Below are 16,752 nucleotides of genomic sequence, written 5' to 3' on the forward strand. Positions count from 1 at the left end.
ATGAGAAATGTATATTCAAAATCATGATGTATTTGCTCCAACAAGAAAATCCTGCACAAGGACATACTAAATAGATAGATAGATTAATAGATACTTTCTTTCCTTTCACAAGCGGATACCTACCTAGGTTAGTAAAGCCCTTACCCGTATAATCCACGTCTGGCCACTATTCCAGCCAACCTCAACCCCGGGAACGTGCTTGAGTAGTGGCAATTATTTAAAATTAGATTAATAGATACTAAATAAAATAAGTATTAAAGCTACAAACTCATTTAAAACTGCAGTCCTAGATATTTTTACAGTCAAAAAGCAAAGAATAAGCACATGCCAACTTACCCTCGTCTTCCGCTTTATGAGCAAGCATAGGTCCAGGAATACAATCCCCAATTGCATAGATACTGAATAAAATAATAATTATTAAAGCTAAGAACTTAATTTCGGGAAAAATAATTATTGACATTTCATTATTTTTCAAATTTTAAAAATAATATAATTGTACTTTTTTACTATCTTACAAATCACATTGATCTTAAAACCAAGTTCAATCATACATGCTAAGTCCTTAAGTTTACATAAATTAATCAAAAGAAATAGTATTAGTGTTTATAGCTATAATTTATAGATTCTAATTATTAATCACAAAATTGCTTTGAAAAAAAAAACTTAAATTTTGTTAAAACAAGAGCAACGATTAAACATTAAGTTAATATTAAAACAAGCAACTTTAAATCTCATTTAAACAGTATCTATTTAAAACGATCAAATGTGCACAAATTAAAAATATTTACACAATGAATTATGTTTGCATCAATAATCAGATTTTTATACATTGAGACGTTAATTAAAATAGTGCTAAATAAAGCAGACAATTCAGATATTCATATAGGCCCTAGAGCAGTGATTCTCAACAACTGTGCCGCGGCACTTTTGTGTGCCGCCAAATTCTTAAGATGTGCCGCCAAATATTAGAAATGATACAATAAAAATTATAATGCTTTTTTTTATTACGAGTAAAGTTTAAATTAAAGAAAAGTGTATAGATATATAATATTACATATATATATATATATAAACATACATATATAATATATATATATATATATATATATATATATATATATATAAATATATATATATATATATATATATATATATATATATATATATATATATATATATATATATATATATATACACTTTTTATGATTTTTCCACGCTTTAACAGCGTGATCATCTTTGTCGGCGATTGTCTTGTCTCTGACATTCTTAAAGAAGTTAAAATAAGAAGGAAGTGTTAAAATTGTCTTTGACGCACAATTTTAAAAAATTTTGAAATAAGTAGGAGTAATTTAATGAAATGAGTAATTTAATGACTATTAAAATTATTAATTAACAAAGGAAAGCAAGTTAAATATTAACTATCGAACAGAAATAAAAGCTAATCATTAAAGTAAGCTATGCAATTAATAGTTGAAAAACAAATTAACAAAGGATAACTAACAAAAAAATAAGCTGACAATTAATGATTAACAAAAAAAAACTAGTTAACAAGAAATCACGGAAAAATAACAATGTAAAAGAAACAACAGTTAATAACAATAGAAAACAAGCTAACAATTAAAATCTAGCAAAAAAATAAATAGCTGTTACTAGCTAATAAAAAATTAGTCGGAAGAAATAATTAATCCCTTAATAAACGTGCTTTTGAAGTACATATTATTTTATTTCACATTCAAAATTATTATCACAAACTATTTAACACAGGGTATTATAGTTAAGAAAACAACTTTTAAACTAATTTTTTTCATTGTGTGCCGTCAAATTTCGAAATCGTTAAAAGTGTGCCGCCACAAAAAAAGGTTGAGAATCACTGCCCTAGAGCATATTTTCTCTGAATTGACAATTTTTTTTCTTCCATTAAACATATTTGGATTTTTATTTGCTGGAAAATGGAAGTATCTTACAGCATAAAAAATAATGTCACAATAATTTAGACGCAAGTAGTAAGTCAGGGGTCTGTCTAGGTTTTTCTGAGAGATACCTATTTCGTGAAAATTTAGACATAATTTGTGAAAAATTAAAAATTATATTAAAAAATCAACACAAAAATATGGATTTATCGTTTCTTAAGGGATAAAAAAATAAAATTTTAAGAAAAAGTACTTTATGAAACTATCGTTTTTCCTAAAATTGAATTTGTGAAACTACTGTTTTTCCTAAAGTTGAATTTGTGAAGGTACCGTTAAACGGTAGTAAATTCGGCCTGGACAGACCCCTGTAAGGGAACTTTAATTTCAAAAATGTTTCATCCATTTTGCACCTGTTAATAAAATGCACTTAATTAAAGAATTTATTAGTCTTAAAAAACGTTTTATATATTATTTAATACAATAAAAAAAATCAAATAATTTGGGATCGATACAAAAATAACATCCTCCTAAACTACATTATTTAAACTTGCAAAATTAACACTTCAAAACAATCAGTGGAATAGCAATGATGAAAAGTATTTTTAAAAATAATAATTTTTTAAGTTAATTAACTAATCAGGCATTCGCTTAGCATTCTACCCTTTGCCAAATGCGAAAAAATCTTAAATTTTGTGTATAAAATTGTGCTTTGATAGTATTTGGGAGTGATTTTTCCCAGTGGGAAAAAAAAATATGGATTTAACTCGATTCTTAAAATTATGTCAAAATGAATTTTTTTTAAACAAATCAGTATTTTTTATTTGATTACAGTAATTTTGTGCCGCATAACCAATTAGAATTGGGTCTAAATAATATAAGCCTGAAACAAACTACCGTAAAATACAGATTAAACCAAATTAAATAATTCAATGGGGAAAAAAGTACTTATAAAAAATTTTAAGATTTGCATTTGGCGAAGACTTTCGAAAATTGGCAAATACTTTTGATATTCGGCTAATTTAATTTCTAATAATTTGAAATTCTTAGCGTGAGCCCAGCTAATAATTTAGAAACTACTAATATTAAATGATATTTCAGATTGCAGTAAAACAATATATTATATATCATAATAAATGAGAAACTTAATACATAAAAGATATGATCATGCTTCAATGAAAGAATTGTATAAATTTGTTTCTATTGTATAAATTTGTTTTTTTGTTTAAAAATTTTTCATATAATTTCTTTATTAGTAGTAAGGAAAAGAAACAAGTTTGAAACACATTTAAAAATAATCGAAGTGATAAATCTCTTTAAGTTCAGTATCTTAATTTTTAACAACAAAATAATAGTGATATAAGTAGATTTACTTTGGTACATCTGTTTGGAATCGATTATTAACTTTTATTCTTCCTCGTTCATCTTTCTTCACTCCAACTTCCTCAAGACCCAAATTTTCAGTGTAGGGCCTGCGACCAACGCACACTAAAAGAACATCACATTCCAACTACAAGGGAGCAAAATATTTTTTTTTTTTAAATTTATAACATTTATTGCATTAAATCAGTAGATTTAATTTTTTTTTAAATAAAAATTCTCTCTCTTTCATTTACTTGGGGAAATTGTGAGTCTAACTCAAAATCCTGAATATTTCTTAATTAAAATCATTAAAGACACATTTCAAAAAAGTAATGTCTTTATAAATTTAAATCATTGATATTTTCAAAACATGAAATTCTATATAAATTATACGAAATGTAATTTAAATGAACAATCAAGGGTGATTGTGGGCCCAACTCAAAAATCCTGAAAATTTCTTGAGTTTAAATCATTCAAAAAATTAATATCTTTCTAAATTTAAATCATTGAAATTTTCAAAACATGATATTCTAAATGAATAATATGCAGCATAATTTAGATCAATAATTATGTTTGCTTTTATCTCTAATCACATTTATTATTCTGCCAGAAAAAAATATTTACAAATGAAAGAGATGTGAAAAACAAATTGTAGTTAAAATATTTTTAAATAAAATATACAAGAATTTTTATATCTAAATATGATCGATGATTTCATGAAATTTCTGGACTTCGGATTTTCGGACCGCAGTTAGCGAGAAATCTGTACATCCAGATTTTTTTCAGAGCACAATCACCCCTGAATAATTGAGTTTACTTTTATCTCTGATCACATTTATCATTCAGCCAGAAAAAAATATTCACTAATTAAAATGCCAAGTATAAATTCTAATATTTTTAAATAAAATATACAAGAATTTTTATACATAAATGTGATCGACGATTTCTTGAGACTGAGGCTATATTGTGAAGGATTGGAAACTACAACAGTATCAAATTATGGTTTCAACTACTTTTCTAAAAAATTGTAGCTGCATAAATTAAACAAATTATCCTAATTTAAGAAAATAAAAATTTGTAGAAATTTCTTAGCCTTACCTCTTCTTTTTTGTTAGGATCTTTTGCCGATTCAATAGAAACTGAAATTTTGTCCCCATTCTTCGAAGCACCGGTAACTTTTGTATCCAGTTTAAACTTGAGACCTTGCTTTGTGAGGATTCTTTGAAAGTTTTTAGCTATGTCTAAATCTATACCAATACCTCCAATGTTTGATAAAAATTCTACTGCTATAACTTCAGCACCTAGTCTACTCCAAACTGAGCCCTAAGATAATAGAGAGTAATATTACCAAATAAAACAAAAATAAATTTTATCTTTTTTTATATAAAGGCAGTATCTTTACCAGTTCCAATCCGATGACACCAGCTCCTATCAACACAAGTTTCTCAGGAACTTTTTCAAGAGATAAAGCACCTGTTGATGAGACAATTTGTTTTTCATCTACCTAAAAAAAAATCACAGAAACTACAAACTTTAGAATGTGATGACAATAAAATTTTAGAAGGTCATAAAATTACAAAAATAGGTTAATGAACAGTTGAAGGTAGACAGAAGAGATTAGTTACACTTTCTTAAAAGTGGCATTTTACATCAAACAGTTCATTTGTATTGTTTCCAGATAAGTTCTTTACAGGTTGATGGAATTTCCACAGCACAAAATTGAACACAGAAACATTTTATTGCCTACGTGAAAATCCAGTTTTTCAGTAAAACATTAACTAAAAATATTCTCCCGAAGAATTGGAAAATGTAATTTATCAGTACTGTTCAAAGCTTTACAATTTAAATAAACATATAAAATGCATAACCCGTATAATAACATACGTAAATAAACATATAAAATTTATAATTATTTCACTGCAAAAAGTTCAAAATACATAATAATAATTTATGCATTAATTATCAAATTCTGATGCATCAGGAATTTCATTTGCAGGGATGCAAACTGTTCCGATTTGGACAAAAGATTTTAAATAGAGGTAGAAAATTAGACATTAAATTTTACAGACTTCTAATTAGTTCTGAAAACACTTCAAAGACCTTACCATGACATAAACGAAACTAAATGGTGTTTCATGGATCTCTGTACTAAAGAATATAGAAAAGAGTTCAGCTTTTTGAATACATAACTAACATAGGAACTGCTCGGTACGGTACGCCATACCAAAAATACAACCTACAGGATGAGTAACATGCTCAAATTTAGCAGAGCATATGTACTAAGATCCAGAATATGTGCACAAGTAGTAAAGTGACAGTCGGAGGTACGTCAACTGTGAACCAGTTGTTGGACAACTCAACATGTATGGTTAGGTACGGTGATCCCGTCAACCGCTATTTTATTCTTTCTTTCTTCATTAAAATGTGTTATCAGGTTCAATTAACATGGATGATATAAATGTATTCTCAAAGAAATATCTTAATAGTACAGTACTGTTTATCAATAGTGTAAAAATACAGAACAGACCAACAATAAGTAAAAAGAGAAAACTTTTCTTCTTCATCCCAACGCTTCCCCAATCCCAGTAGTAGTTAATAGGAGAGAGTGCCAACCAGTTTTAAAAAACTCTGCTGTTGTGCTCCTAAATATAGTTTTCTCCTTCATACACTGCGACTGCAGCACATAACCTTGAAGGATTGGTTTACATTATGTCAATGGAAGCTAGACTTCTTCCCCTATGTATATTCTTTGTCCGTACTATATGATTCTAAAGATATATCACAAACTGGAATGGTTGAAAAAACAGAGAAGCAAACATCATAAATTGAATGCTAAAATCACAAATGTTGCAATTAGTTGGAAAAAATATGTTACATCTCAATTTCAATAAATCTAAAAGAAGTTACAATAAAGGTAAAAACAAAAAAACAATGACCAAGGAAGAAAATATATGACCATCACAAGATTCAAATAAAATAAATTTTTGTTGAATTTTAACTAAGGCATTCATTAAAAAAATATTTTTTAAACTAAATGAAGGTTGATAAACCAGGACCACATTGATGATACAGTGAACAAGCAAGCAAGTTTAAAAATAATAATAAGTGAGAAATTTAACAACACTCAAGAAAACTGAAAAATCAGTATTTCTTACTTCAAGTCCAGGAAATGGGGTAACTTCTGAACCTGTCGCAATCAAAATATTCTTACATTTAATTACATCAGTGGATCCATCATCTTTAATAGCAGTGACTTCATTTTTACCAGTAATTTTACCATGGCCATTATAATGAGTAATCTAAACATACAAAAAAGAGAAAATATATAAATAATCACTGGATAGATAATCAGCAAAATCACTTACAAATAATCAGCAAAAATGAAAATTTTGTTTAACTAAAAGCTGCAGAACACTACAGAAGAAAGATTTTATTAAAAATGTTTAATTTTTATAGAGCTCTATATTGATTCATTCCACAGCGATAAGTTTGGTAAAAAACCAAAAAACTTGGAGATAGAAATCAAAAAATTTTATACGCAAAAACACTCTTTAAATATTTAAAAATATACCTGAAATTTGAGCAAGAAAAAGTATTGTTGTTGTTGTTAATTTACGTAGCACTAGAGCTGCACAATGGGCTATTGGCGACGGTCTGGGAAACATCCCGGAGGATGATCCGAAGACATGCCATCACAATTTTGATCCTCTGCGGAGGGGATGGCACCCCCGCTTCGGTAGCCCCGACGACCTACGCGCGAAGTCGAGCACTTTACGGTAGCACAGTTTAACGAGGACCAATACCAAGAAAAAGTATATAGGAAGCCTTTTTCCACAGAATGATGTTGCCAACGTTAATAAAACGTTGATGTTAATAAAAATATCCATGCAAGATTTTATTTGTTTAACTTATGTGCAGATGAATCTCAATACGTAATTTTTAAATCACCTGAATACAAATTTAAATAATCGTGTGAATATGAATCTCGTTTTGTTTTTAAATTAAATTAATATGGATTTCGATGTCTGAATCGAAATCCACAATCGTGTTTGAATTGGTAGTAAAAAGCTTAAAAATATTTTTAAAAATTTTGTGCATTGGGAAAAAAACTCTTTTTAAATAGGCAGGTTTTTTAGCAATAGTAAAAAATTTTCCACGGTGGTGGCAAATTTTCAGAGAATGACGTCTGCATGTAAATGTATATCATACAGGTCTGCATATCCATTAACAAAAGCTACTCAAAGTAAGACATTTTTCATACGAAACCATCACAGGAATATATATAAGTATTTCAAAATGTCACCACAACCTTATAGAATGAATAAACATCATGGAAAACTTTGACAGTTAAAAATTTTTAATGTACATAATTTATTCAAAAAGAAAATGTGAATTACTTGCCAATAAATACAGATAAAATACCTGCATGACATAATAAACAATGAATTACTTTATTCTGCTTAAAGAGATGAGCTATTCCTCCAGTCAACTGTTTAACAGCAGTACTTTTTTGTTCCATCATTTTACTTAGATTCAAGGAAACACCCTCACCTATAATTAAAATAAACCAAACATATAACAGATAGTCTTGCGATATTTTTTTTAAACATAAATTCAATTTTTTATCAAAGTAATTGATAATATTGAATTTATTTACATTGTTGTGTAATGAATTCTCAATAACATAAATAAGTTTTCACAGATTTTATGATTAAGTAATTTAATGAATGAAATTTCAAAAAGAAAACGTTAAGAGATAAAAAGATGAAAAATATTTATGGAAGTTTGAAAAATACAAATAAACAGTGTTTAAAAGTTTAAAGTTAAATTAAATATATAATTATTAAATTTCAATTTCTGAAAAAATTCCTGAATATTATATGGGGAACTTAAAAGTTCTAATACCAGCCTCTATTGATAAGACAGGTATCATGACAGAATACAGTCTTTGAAACTATCACATATAAATCTCTATTTCACAGCAAAAATTTCTTCTGCATTTTCAATAGCTTAAAAATCAATAGCTTTTAAGAATTTCCCAAAGAATTTTTTTTTAGGTGATTGTGAGCCCAAGTCAAAATTCCCAGAAATTTCTTGAGTTAAAAAACAGTTTAAATTGAAAAATTAGAAAAAAAATTTAAGCAAGTTTTTTTTCTCCTTTTTCTCAATATTTCTTGGTTTACTTAATATATATTTAAAATTCCACACATGCCTATACCATTTACATATACCTATGATGACCTGGAGAAGTAATTAAAATTTACAAATATGTCCTTTCTCGAGTTTATAATAACTATTTACTGATAAAAAATGAATATTAATCATGAATATAAGCTTATAAAGTATCTGTCTCTCTCTTACAAACAAATAAACTGTGCTTTTAAGTTCCACCTTGAATGAATATTAATCATGAATATAAGCTTATAAAGTATCTGGCTCTCTCTTACAAACAAATAAACTGTGCTTTTAAGTTCCACCTTTGAAAATTTGATTTTCGGAAACTTCTGCAATCAATGATTTTTTTAAACGTCTGGACCTTCGATCTCCGGAAACTTCCGGATCACTGCTAGAGAAAAATCCGGATTTTTTCCGGAGCACAATCGGCCCTGATTTATAAAACTATCACCTTCTATAATGTTTTAGAAAATAAACTTTCAATTTCCACTTCTCAAACGCACAAAAATAAAGTACAAGAAAAATTAACAAGCGAAATAGTTTTCTGCAAAAACTTTAAAGTTTTCTTAATTTTGATCTTTGCTTATTCTATATGACAACAACTATAAAAAATTAAATACTTTAACGTTAAATTTATTGTGTAACATGAAAGTTTATTTTTTGCGATTTCACAAAAACAAATAGATTTTCTTACAATCAATGCCTCTATTTTTGAAGTCATGAAGTGCTGCATGGTACAAATGTGAATTGTGAAGTAAAGCTTTTGATGGAATACAGCCTACATTCAAACAAGTTCCTCCTAGAGTAGCATTTTTTTCAACACATGCTGTCTGAAAATTTTAAAATAATGTTTTTAGCTCGAGAATAAAATAGAAATATATGCTATTTTATAATGTAAACAACCTAAACTAAATGCTGTTGTAATAAAACTAACTATTATTTATTGAAAACAATATGCTTATGCTAAATTTGAGAAAAAAAGAAATAAAAAGCCTTTTTTGATAACATGCGTTTCACAATGAGCAAAATAAATTTTTGTGAATAATTTGAAAAAAATACTTAAATAACTTTAATGAAAAATTTTTGTAAATAATTTGAAAATGAATATTTGTATCTTTAAAAATATATTCTATAAGAAAAATTGTAAAATGGCCAAAATTTTACAAAATGTAAATTATGTAAATGTTATTGGTTTAATTAGAATAAAAACTAGAATTATCTACATTATGCAAAACTTAAAACAAAATATTGAGTTAAACGCATATTAGTTACTATCCATTACCAATACAAATAACAAATCCTGCTCTAAAGCTGTTCAAATGGTTAAAATAAGTCAGACAAAAAGTGAAAAAAGGACATTATGATCTTAAGATATCTATCTACGAAAAGAAAACAAACCTCTTAACAATATCATTGTAATATGAAATCAAACTTTTCGCAAAAGTGAATACAATATAAATATATATAGTAACGAAACTAAGAGCATTAGCTTTTCAGAACAGAGCAGTGAACACTGTTCATCAAAAAATTTCTCAAGCTATAATTCAAGATTCTCCTCAAGCAAGAATGTTAAAGATTTTTTTCCCTCATCTTTAGAAAAGAAAAAAAAAAAAAGAATAGTTAGTTTTTAGTTGAGAATTTAGATTTTCTTATTAAAGGAGTTATTAACTAAGTTTTGAAATAAAATTATTTAAGAACTAGTGCCATATTTCTATAATTAAGGACACTACAATATACAAAACATTATAATGAATATAAAAGAATATTTAGATACTAGATATTTTAAACACAAAAATACAGTCAATTCAATAGCATATACACATTGCCTTCCATGATTTAAGAAAATACAAAAAAAAGAGAAAATTGAGCCTAAAGTTCATTAAATGTAATAAATTAGAAGAATATAAAATCTCTACTAAAAATATAGTACATTGCAAACACCCACAAAAATATTGCAAGTAAATGCTTAATATAGTGAAAATGATTCTTTTATTTATAATTAGACCTTTTTAATAGCATTAATATAAGACAGAATCTTACCCAAATCATGGCATAAATTCCAATACAAAAAAAAAAAAAGCTAAAATCTCAAAAAGAAAAAGCATAGCTAGATAGAATTTCAAGCTGATTTTGTCAGGAGATATAATCTGTTATGAGCAAAATATAAGTAATATATTTTAAACCAACATTAATCTTAACATTTTATAGATAGTATCAAATGCTAAACTACAGATAAAGCAGATTATACGCTCCTAGAATATTGGAAATTTAATCTACCCACACAAATATAATAGAATAAACAATTCGTTATTAAACATAAACTAGTATTCGTTACCAGAAAATTATTTAATATTTAACAAACCTTCAGGCCTAGCTGAGAAGCTTTAATTGCAGCTACATAACCACCAGGGCCAGAACCAATTACAACTAAATCAAATTCACCTTATGAGAAAGGAGAAACATTATTATACAAACAATCACAAAGAAAAACATAATAAATTCTGATAGAAGATAGTATCAAGTAGGGATGTAACGAATATTCGGCCACTATTCGGTATTCGGCCTTTTTGTCGAATATTCGGCCGAATAATGAAGTTATTCGGCTGAATATGAATATTATTAGATATTTGGCTGAATAAATTCATAATAATAAAGAAAGATATTTTTTTAAATGTGCTTTTAAATATATTTAATCATGAATATTGCAGAATTACATTTCACTGCATTAATTATTAGAAAATCTAACATTTACTCAATTTAAGTTGTATAATACATAAGTGTATTTAATAATGTTACATAAATAAAAACGTTTTCTTGTTGCAAAGTTATCATCATATATATTTAAACAAGCATTGGAATCTTTCACATTAAAATACAAAAACATATAGTTTGTTAAATAGAAGTGTGAATACTATCTGAAATATAGAAAGTTTAAAAAAGCAAATTTGTTAATATTTATTTCATTTTTAATTTAAAATTTGAAAATTACTTAAATTACAATCAAGAGAGAAATATTTAAAAAGTAAGTATTCGGCCTAAAATTTGGCCGAATATTCGGTATTCGGCCCCATCACTATTCGTTGCATCACTAGCATCTTTTAAACAAACAGTTGCATCTTTTAAACAACAAAAATATTGACATTTTTTATAGGGAAATAGAATATTCACACACAAACATTATTAAGTGTAATAATATAACTTAGCAACAAATTACAGAAGATTTCTTTCATTAAATTTCATTACTAACAGTAGTAACAATAGTTAATATGCCTATAGATATACAATTAAATATTTGGACAAAACATAATGAAGTGCTTGAAAAATTTTATACCAGTAAATTAACTATTTAGGAATAGCTAAAACTTTTGAGAAAACACAGAGTAAAATGTGCCTTTTGGGACCATCAGTCTTTCGGGCATTAAAAATAGAAGAAGCAAAATAAACAAACTTTTTCCAGTTATTGTACATTAAAAAAAATAGTTACAGGTAAGATTCTTCAATATTTCCTCATGGGCTAAAAGATCCAAATACTTTTTAATGAAATGTAAAACTTAATTTTCAAAAAATTACATCATTTACAGTTAAAAAAATCACTTAACAAAGGTTACCATAATAAAATGAAATTTTAAATTTTTATACAGTTAAATCAATAAAATTAAGCCTTATATATGTAAAGCATTACAAGTAACAAAACATTCAAAACCAAATATTGTTAAACAATGGTTTTTAAATTAATCAACTAGTCTAGCTAGCACTTACTAGTTTGTTTGCAAGCTAAAAAAAGGACTTTAAAAAAATCAGCGTCAGCAGCATGACAAATTAGGAGATATATAAGAATTAAAAACTAAAACTAATAATGTTAAATAATTTAAAAATAAAGTTGGTGTTGAAAAATTTAATTGATGTTGGTGGCTAAGCATAAAAGACATTTTTGAAATGATTAGGTATGCATTGTGTTTTAATTATTTGAAATTTCTATGAAAATATTTTGATCATTAACGCTAAAAATTTCAAACAGAAATTTTTTTTATTAATGTCCTATTATACGCAGGGAAGGAGGCTTCAAAAATTTAAAATGGTTTATTTAGATAATTTTTTCCCTGAAAGATATTTCAAAAATCTGAAATCTACATTACCCTTGAGTGCTAGTTAACACATTTTAAAAAATTTAATATCATATTTGTAGGTACAATACAAGGTTCGTGATTCTCTTTATTTTTCAACTAAAAAAAAAAGTAGATTATCTTATTTTTTAAAACGTTCTTTAAGAATATTTACATAGAATTAATTACATTTCGCAACAGCCAGTTGTAGACCAGAAGATCATGAAGATAAGGGCTCTGCAAATTTGTGATCAAAGTTATGTTTGAGGCAATAGGATCTGAATTACCTGAAATCCTTATTCCAGACCAGCTAGTACCCATTGATCTGAAGCTGGTGGGGAAGTGAGCCACAACTAAGTATCGTACCCTAGATCTTCAGAATGACAGTTCAGTACTTGAACAACTGAGCCATATTGAAAAATCTAAACATCCCAATGTTTACCCAACATTATTAGTCTATTAAGGACCTACATAGAAAATGATATTGGCCCATTACTGAAAGTCATTCTAGAACGAATATTGAAAAATCTAGACATCCGAATGTTTACCTAATATTATATATCTATAAAGGACCTACATAGAAAATGATATTGGCCCATTACTGAAAGTCATTCTAGGACGAATATTGAAAAATCTTGACATCCCAATGTTTACCCAACATTATAAGTCTCGAGACTTATATGTAACAGATATCTGTTACAATCCAATTAAATACTAAAAAGGAAGCAATACCTGCATCACTAGAAAAACATCTTCTTTGTAATTCTTTTAGAAGAGTTAGTCTGTAATATGAAACACTAGCATTCTAAAAAGAAAAAAATTAATAATTAAGAAACATCATTTGAGTGTTCCAGGAATAAGTGAATGTTTTACTAAAACGTTAATTTACATGCTACATACTGGAATTGCTTTACATAAAAATTTTGCTTAAAAACAAATCTTTCACTTTTTAAGGTCCTCAGCAAGCTTTAATTTACATATTGCAGTCTACTTAGCTTATTAATAAATCTGATTCATTAAAATAATGAAGACAAAGGTCTTCCTTAAAAAATTTTAATAATCATAAAAAATAGTTCTCATTACAACTTAAAATAGCATACATTTAAGAAAAGAATATATATTCAATATGGATGTTCCCTGAAATCGGGAAGTCAGATCTGCTGACTCTGGTTTTCAGAGAACAGCCTATAAAACATTTAATGCATGTTTAATTTTGATCATTGAATTTCTGCAATGGGTATTCATAAAAAATATTTAAGATAGCTCTGACCAATGTACACTAAAATATTAAAACTTGTTACAGCTCAAAAAAAAATTTAACTGGTCGTAAGAATAAGCTGCACTCAAAAACTTTAAAGATTTTGAGCACACAGCACCTTTTTTTTAACCAAAAAAAATATATATATATATTCTTTACTATTTTCATCATGCAAGAACGTCATAGTTTAGTTTTCTATGGACTACAGAAATGGTCATCCATGCTTTATAGAATTGGAGACTGTTCATAAATGATTTAATGAAGTAAGGAGGGTGGGGGTTCTTGGAATTATGAGGGGATAGGAAAAGAACAGAGATGCCAACTTGCTCCGGACAACAAATAAATACTTTGAAGTGGTAGTTTATCAATTGTGATTCTTGGTTTAATAAATTCAATTTAGTAGAGTTTTTTCCACCACTATTTCTAAATAATTCATAGTCTTATATAATTCACCACTTTAAAGCAGTTATGTCATGTTATACCTTTTAAAAAGCAAGCAAAAATAGGAAAATATTTGCAAAATTAAGTTTGCAGTTATTTACCGTTTTTTTTTAATTATTTTGGCGTGTCCGGAGCAGATGGTATCCCTGAAAGATTTCCATATCTTGATCTGAAGCAGAATAATAGTCAGGTCTTGCCGAATTCTGGGCAGAAGTCAGGGAGAAAAATAAAAAAAATATCACAAAAAGGAACCCAACTTGAAAGGTGTTTACTTGCAACCACCCTCACGCAAACTTCTACTTTAAAAAAAAAGATTTGGAAGTTTAAAATATATTTGAATTTGACTATTTGGTAACTATAGTTGGCATACAGAAATTACCCGGAAGGAATAACAGAGGTGTGTAACACTTTGATTAAAATAAAAATATTTAATATCAGCAGATTAAACAGTTTTAAATTGTTTCATATTTTTTACAGAAAGAAGTTCACATCTAATATTATTAAGCCCACAAATGTCATTAAAGAATGTAATTAGAAGTTAAAAATATAATTTCATATATGAACTATTGCATGCCTTTTGTTTCTGAAACGCTAACATATTTTTCTATAATATCATCTTAACTGTGACATTTTTGGATACTAAAATATATCTTTGCATGTTTATAAATAAAGAGAGATATTAAAGAAAAACATCAATAAACATCCATTTAATTTAGAGGATCCCACCAGTCTATATCAAAAAGTGCACATCCAGAGTTAAATGGAAATATTTTTGCAAATATGGCTTAAGTTACCTTAAATCCTCAATGAAATGTCTAACAATATATCACATAACAGAATTTTTTACCTCTGGAATTGTTAACAAATTGCATGCTTTCTTACTTTCAGTGGATAGTAAAGGAAGTATTAGTATTTTGTCTGAGACAACACAGAAAATTTCCTAACAGCTATATATGATGAGCTACTGTGGCTCAGAAAATAAAGTGGTCATCACCCAATGAGGCGACTGAAGTTCAAATCTCAACCATGGCTTGTCAATATGAATTCTGTCCTACTAAATACAATGTTGACATACAATATACTCAGTGGTAGACAGATTATGGATCAAAAACCCCTAGCCATCTGATTAACAGTGTGTAGTCTTCTCCATGTAATGCAAATGCAAGTTATTTTCATTAAGAAGTCCAAAAAAGCTAGTTTATCCCATTGCTTTATTCAGGACTTCCCTAATACTTCAGGTTTGGTTAAAAACTACAAGATTATGGAGAACATAGATAGCCATAAACTTAAAATTAGGTCTGCTGTTCAACGCTGTTAATAATAAAAATAATTTCAAAGATAAAATTTAATAAATGATAAACTTTTAGAAGATTTCCGTATTATGATCTGGAGACAGGATAATCGCCAAGTGTTGGCTACTTCTGTGCTGCGGTTCGTAAGAACTAAATTGAAAAAAAACACAGATGGGAGGCTCAACTCAAAGGGTATAACTTGTAGCCACCTCCAAGCAAACATCTTCATAAATTAAAAAAAAATAGAAATTTAAAACCTATTTGACTTCTCGACAATTTTAGTGGGGAGCATGAGCTGCCATTATTCTGCCATGATCTATGGCAGAATTATGCCTAGTCTTGGCAACTTCCGGACAGCGGCCCATAAAAATTTTTTTAAAAAAACATCACAGAAACGGACCAACTCGTACCCAACACTGGGTAAACCTCTACATGTTTCTTTCATTTTTCCCTTTAAAATCAATTTGGGACCTAGGCAATTGCAGTTCGCCTGATAGATGATACAGAAAGATCCCCCATTATAGTTTGCAGAGTACGGAAACATTCCCAATTTAAATACTGTCTAGCAAACAAGAGATTAAACCCGACCTAACTTAAAGCAATCTCACTGAGAGTTCATTGCTAGAGAATTTTCATTAAGTTAGAGCAAAATGTCACAAATCTCAAACAGCACAGTCTTTTTTAGGTAGTGTAGCTTCTAATTCTCTTCAGATAACGTTTTTTTTTTTTTTTTACAGGATTTTATAAAATTTGAAACAAGAAGTTCATATTTTTATTTTAAAACATAATAGTTAAAAAAAATAAACACGTAAAGAAAGTAAACGTTAAGAGAATTATGAACATGAAAACTAGCTTTTCCCAAAATATCTTTGGTTATATTCTTGGCATTAGCAGTGAAGAATAAAACAGTCACTAAGCTAATAAAATTCATTTAAAAAGTTCGAGAACGAACCAATTCCGAAGGTTAGATAGCTGCTAATTAAAATTGAGTTTGTTCAAAAGTACACATTCTAGACTGCACAAGAAAACATTCAGAATAAAGGTACAAGAAACCGTTCAGAATAAAGACACAAAAATGTAAAGGCACGATTAAGTGAATAATTGATAGATACTTCAATTCCGGAATTCTCACAGAAGAGAAATCAAGGATTAAGTAGCAGAGAAAAAGAAACTGAGAAAACCAGCAAATATCGTAAGGAACTCAAGCATTTCTA

The 16,752-nt window shown here is 27.8% G+C and overlaps 1 protein-coding gene across 1 annotated transcript in view; it reads right to left on the reverse strand.

The window, feature by feature from the left end:
* Positions 1–16,752, reverse strand: part of LOC107457298 (dihydrolipoyl dehydrogenase, mitochondrial) — a 30,974-nt gene that overhangs the window by 13,865 nt on the left and 357 nt on the right. The window contains 9 exon segments of the mRNA XM_043044592.3: positions 337–398; positions 3,281–3,417; positions 4,368–4,592; positions 4,672–4,773; positions 6,425–6,568; positions 7,720–7,820; positions 9,139–9,274; positions 10,807–10,886; positions 13,280–13,352. Of these exon segments, the coding sequence (XP_042900526.2) occupies positions 337–398; positions 3,281–3,417; positions 4,368–4,592; positions 4,672–4,773; positions 6,425–6,568; positions 7,720–7,820; positions 9,139–9,274; positions 10,807–10,886; positions 13,280–13,352 (1,060 nt within the window).

Source organism: Parasteatoda tepidariorum, chromosome 5 (assembly GCF_982258835.1).
Source record: "Parasteatoda tepidariorum strain Cologne lab strain chromosome 5, Ptep-v5.0, whole genome shotgun sequence".
In the NCBI taxonomy this organism is placed as follows: domain Eukaryota; kingdom Metazoa; phylum Arthropoda; class Arachnida; order Araneae; family Theridiidae; genus Parasteatoda; species Parasteatoda tepidariorum.